At 36.8% G+C, this 5,678-nt stretch overlaps 1 protein-coding gene across 1 annotated transcript; it reads right to left on the bottom strand.

Moving 5' to 3' along the window:
- Positions 1 to 1,355: 1,355 nt before the first annotated feature.
- Positions 1,356 to 2,319, bottom strand: LOC113037920 (melatonin receptor type 1B-B-like). The gene has a single exon (XM_026195240.1). The coding sequence runs from the start codon at positions 2,247 to 2,249 to the stop codon at positions 1,356 to 1,358; it is 894 nt and encodes a 297-aa protein (XP_026051025.1). The 5' UTR covers positions 2,250 to 2,319.
- Positions 2,320 to 5,678: the final 3,359 nt, after the last annotated feature.

Here is a 5,678-nt window from a genome sequence, read left to right as displayed (position 1 = left end):
TGCAGTCTTTATTCTGTTACATAGGTGCAGAGTTTATCTTTTGCTTTTAGCTAACACAATCTAAATTGGAAAATATTTGATTGCTTTTCCTTAATATTGCAGCTCCTTTATATTATATTTTAATAATATATATAAAAACTATTTTGTTTTGTTGTGGTACTTTTTTAGAAATGCAACTGGAATTTTAATTTTAGTGATATTATGGCACCTCATACATCATAAATAATATTGAGTATTTAAATTGATCGTGCATTCTAGACTAGCATTCTTTAATGCATGCTAGTCTAATGCAACCCACTGGTCTTCGTGAAATTTTGCAGTTTCATTGTCTCCATCACCACCAAGTGGCTGATAAAAGAAATTGCTACACAAACAGCTTTGTTAATTTTCTTTTTTCTTTTTTAATCAATTTGCGACATAATGTGATTGTTGTAATTATTATAATGTGATTGTGACCGTTGATACCGTATCAATTCTTTTGTGATAATCCCACATAAACACTCTAAAAAAGTACAAATATAAAACACCATGTAGAAAACAAACATATTCAATATAACTACATTAACCTGGCTACATTATTAGGTCAATTCAGGTAAAAATAATGGAGGGTGATTAAGTTGTTTATTCAGCAATACATGCATCAGAAAATATATTCTATCAAATTATACAAATGGTTCAAAAAAGCTTTACATTTACAGTACATTTTAACAGTTAGCAGACATAACACCTAAGTGATTTAAAAATGGAAAATATATGTAGATCCATAACATATATCTACACACACACACACACACACACACACACACACACACACACACACACACACACACATATATGTATATATATGAGTGAAGAGTTCAGATGCAAAAACTAAGTGCCTTCTGGTTTTTTCTGAAAATTATACAAAACATTTACATTTACAATTATTTTAACAGTTAGCAGAGCACACACCTAAGTTATTTATAAGTGGACTATATATATATATATATATATATATATATATATATATATATATATATATATATATATATATATATATATATATATATATTCAGAAAAGTACATTGAAATGACTGAACATAAACATAGGAGCCCGATAAAAACGCTAATTTTAGATAAAATTTTTCGATGGCACTTAGAGGCTGAAAGCAGATGCAGATATTTAACATAAGTTCTTACATATGCTAGATTCTTGTCTCTGGACTTAAGGCATTTCTGATATCTTCATTTCTCCGTTGTGAACATTAATTCTGTTTGGATGAAAGGAGAAAAATAAAGGAGGAGAATGATTAGCCTACAGAGTAACAATTCCCCGCTTAAAATGCACTCCTGGTTTTAAAGATTTGAAATGTCAATCACCTTTTTTTGCAATGTGGTAAGACCTTGTACCAACCGATGCGCCACACAGCAGTGCGTAAAGACGGACTTCCCCAAATGTATAGCCCCGAAGTAGACAGTGCATTGAAACGAGACAGTATTAAAAACGGGTTCGTGCCATCGCTTTTAGAATAAATGCCGTATTTAGAAACTTGCTTTACCATTATGTTTATAAAAGTAGGGTACCAGAAGATTAAAAAACTAATAACGACGACTATTATAATCTTTATAGACTCTGCCTTGCTGTCTCTCTCCGCACTTGGCGGGTCTCGTGCAACTTGATGTTTGGCAACGAAGAACAGTTTAATCGTCATCCCCACATTTGTCAACACGACAATTTGTAACAAGGTGACGGTGTATGAAAAAAACTGGTTTGCTAATAAACCTGGCATAAAATTCTTCACAAGTTGGTTAAGAACGCAAGCGTGGAACCAGCAGTACGAACAGACACAAATGACTACAGTGCGTGAGACGAAGCGCTCGTAGATGAAAGGATAACACACGGCGCAGTATCTATCAAACTGGGCAAACATGAAGACTAAAAGGTTTACACCGAGGAAAGACGGTAAAATATTGTAAGTTCCGTTTCTGGAAGGGAATCCCTCTTGAACGTCAAAAAGACCCGAGTAATAACCATACAGGCCCGTAATAACGTCACTCATGCTTGTGCTCAGCATAAACATGAATCTGTTCTGAATTCGTAGATGCTTCGTTTTTAGGATCCCGATGACTACAGATCCTGAGAGCAGAACCGCACTTGTGGAGAATATGATGTGGTAAGCATATAGGATGTAGTGTCCAGGTTCGGAGAAGTCAACAGAGAGTTGAATGCGAGAAACGGTGGCGTTTGCGAAGAGAGTCTGGGCGTTCATGCTAAGTCAACAACTCAGATCTGGTTTATAGAGTGGAAAACTATTTTTAAACGAGAGAAAAATCACGTCAGACCCCCAAGTGAGCCATGTGTGACAGGTGTTGTGCGGCCTTGTCTAGGGACAAATGTTGGCTGCTATTTGTTTACTGATCCGAACTGATGTCGTACACCTTGGGCTTTTTTAATGACATGTTTGTTAGTTTGTTTAAAACATGGTCTTTTACACTTATGGCAGTGGTAGCTTGTCCAGGCCAGGCCTATGTTAAGATAAAAAATTATGTTGAGATAATGTGTTTGGTGTGGGGGTGGACAAATGTAGGTTACTTATCCTACTGCACATATAACCATATCCATTTTAAAATAAAAATCATTGTTATGATTTATTTATACAGTGGAGAAAATATTAATTTTGATCAATGCTGATTTTGTAAATTTGCCCACTTGATGAAGGGGTCTGTAATTTTCATGGTAAGTTTATTTTAACATATAGGGAGATAAGCAGAAAATCCAGAAAAAAACACACTATATAAAGGTCAGAAATTAATGAGTGAAATAAGTATTTGATCCCCAAGCAAAACATGAATTAGTAACAGGTGCAGAAACCCTTGTTGGTAAGCACATGGGTAAGATGTTTTTTTGAATTTGGTCACCAGGATTGCACACATCTAAAGAGGGATTTTGATCCATTCCTCTTTACAGATTGTCTCTAAATGCTTAAAGGGATAGTTCACCCAAAAAGGAAAATTATGTCATTATTGACTCACCCTCATGTTGTTCCAACCCCCTAAGACCCCTGTTCATCTTCGGAACACAGTTTAAAATATTTTAGTTTAGAGCTTTGAAGCATTGAAAATACATTTTGGTCCAAATATAGCAAAAACTATGACTTTATTCAGTATTGTCTTCTCTTCCGGTCTTTTGTGAGTGCTGTCCACTGCAGTGTAGTGATATCCGGTTTGTGAACGAATCACTCGATGTAACCAGATCTTCTTGAACCAGTTCACCGAATCGTACTGAATCGTTTGAAATGGTTCATGTCTCCAGTAAGCATTAATCCACAAATGACTTAAGCTGTTAACTTTTTTAATGTGGTTGACACTCCCTCTGAGTTAAAACAAACCAATATCCCGGAGTGATTAATGTACACAAACAGTAATCTGACTGAACTGCTGTGAAGAGAGAACTGAAGATGAACACCGAGCCGAGCCAGATAACAAACGAAAGATTGACTTGATCTGAAATCTAAAATATCTTAAACTGTGTTCCGAAGATGAACGGAGGTCTTACGGGTTTGGAATGACATGAGGGTGAGTCATTAAGCTTTTCACATGTACGATCAGTCTTGGCTGGACCCTGAAGCGTATGATCACACCAGTTTGATTAGAACTTTCAGTGCGTCACGTCATCAACTGCTGAATTTAAATCCACTTTCGCAATTCGGCTGGCGCAGAGCCAGATCGGACGCGCTGATCGCTTGTCATATTATCACAAATATTCAGTATTTTCAACCATTTAATGCTTATTTAAAGTTTCAGACATTTAAATACACATAAGTTCTAGCAAAAATATACATTTATAGTAGTAAAATATTCCTGATGTCTGTGGAAACTAGGGATGTCCCGATCAGGTTTTTTTGCCCTCGAATCCGAGTCATTTGATTTTGAGTATCTGCCGATACCGAGTCCCGATCCGATACTTCTATAATACATAAAAAAAGAATAAATAAGAGTGGAAAAAAAACAGATCCAGGATGTTCAATAAATTACATTTAGAAATATATTCAAATATAAAACAGCTATTTTAAATAGGTAAATTTTGCTGTACTTTGGATCAAATAAATGCAGGCTAGGTAAACAGAAGGGACTTAAAACAATAACAAGCTTACTGTTCAAAAACTTCTGACTGGTAGTATAGGCAATTTTAATTTTTCTCTAATTTCTAGCTTTTAATTGGCTTAGAAATCTATAAATGCTGGACAATAACAAATAATAATGATTTGTTTATATACTACAAACACTGTTTATCACATAATAAGGCAGAATAGTTTCTATACTGTAATAAATGCTATGTCAATTAGCACTGCATTGTATATATACTTTATTTATCACCTGCTGAAGATGACTTGAAAAAAATGTATTGTCGTGATCGTATATTAATGTCTTTGTGTTTGCATAAGTTTCTGTTTTCCTGTGAGTGCCACGCTTTTGTCCATATTAGGAATTTCCTGATATCAGCACGAGAGCGCACTCCGGCTTCGAGTATGAATAAAACACACACTGCATGAGAGTTTAGCGCTCTGTGAAGCTCATCTCACTGTATTCTGGGTCCAAATGAAATGCACAGACTATCATGTCTCTTTGAGTTTGAATCTATATTTATTCACACCAGCTCTTGAAAACAAAGTAATGTCGTGCCGCACGCATTGCTGTTTCTGTGTGGAGTCAAAAGGGTCTAACTCTGTGCCACCGCATAACTAAAGATGTGTTAAAAATGTATGAGAATATATCCGAGTCCTGATCAGGAGGTAACGCCCGATTCTGATCGAGTCTGAAACCACGCGATCAGGCCCTATTTCCGATCATGTGATCGGATCTGGACATCCCTAGTGGAAACGGCAATAATGATGCTTACAAATATAATCTGACGACATGTTTTTATTGATATCATATACAGATTGTGAAGGTAACTAAAGTTTACTCTGCTTTTCTTTCAGTTTATCGCAGACTTACTTTTATGTGTGTTTGGGAGGAGGATAAATGTGCGTGGTGTAAATCCCACAGCTTGGATTCAGCGCAAACTAACATGGCGGTGCCTCTCACCTGGTATAGATAAACTAAAGTGACATGACATTCAGCCAAGTATGGTGACCCATACTCAGAATTCGTGCTCTGCATTTAACCCATCCAAAGTGCACACAAACAGCAGTTGGGGGTTCAGTGCCTTGCTCAAGGACACCTAAATCATGATATTGCCAGCCCAAGATTCAAACCCACAACCCTGGGGTAAGGAGTCTAACTCTCTAACCACTAGGCCACAACAGAATCAGAATACCAGACATTTCATAATATTGTGAGTATTTGTAACTCATCTCTCCCAGGTCCTTGCCACTGCTCCAAGTGCTCAATTTTGGTCTCATCTGACCACATCACTTTCTCCCAAGCCTTCTCTGAATCATTTTGATGTTCTTTTGCAAACTTTAAATGGGCCTGCACATATGCCTTTTTAAGCAGGGTGACCTTGCGGGTAATGCAGGATTTTAGTCCATTGCAGTGTAGTGTGTTACCAATGGTCTGCTTGGTTACTGTGGTCCGAACTCTCTTAAGATCTTTAACAAGCTCCTCTTGTGTAGTTCAGGGCTGATCCCTCACCTTTCTCATGACCTTACCCCATGAGACAAGATCTTGCATGGAGCTCCAAGCCAAGGCAGACT

The sequence above is a fragment of the Carassius auratus genome, chromosome 20 (assembly GCF_003368295.1).
Source record: "Carassius auratus strain Wakin chromosome 20, ASM336829v1, whole genome shotgun sequence".
Taxonomy (NCBI): Eukaryota; Metazoa; Chordata; class Actinopteri; order Cypriniformes; family Cyprinidae; genus Carassius; species Carassius auratus.
Note: the sequence above shows the minus strand (reverse complement) of the source record. Positions and strands in the feature narration are given on the sequence as shown.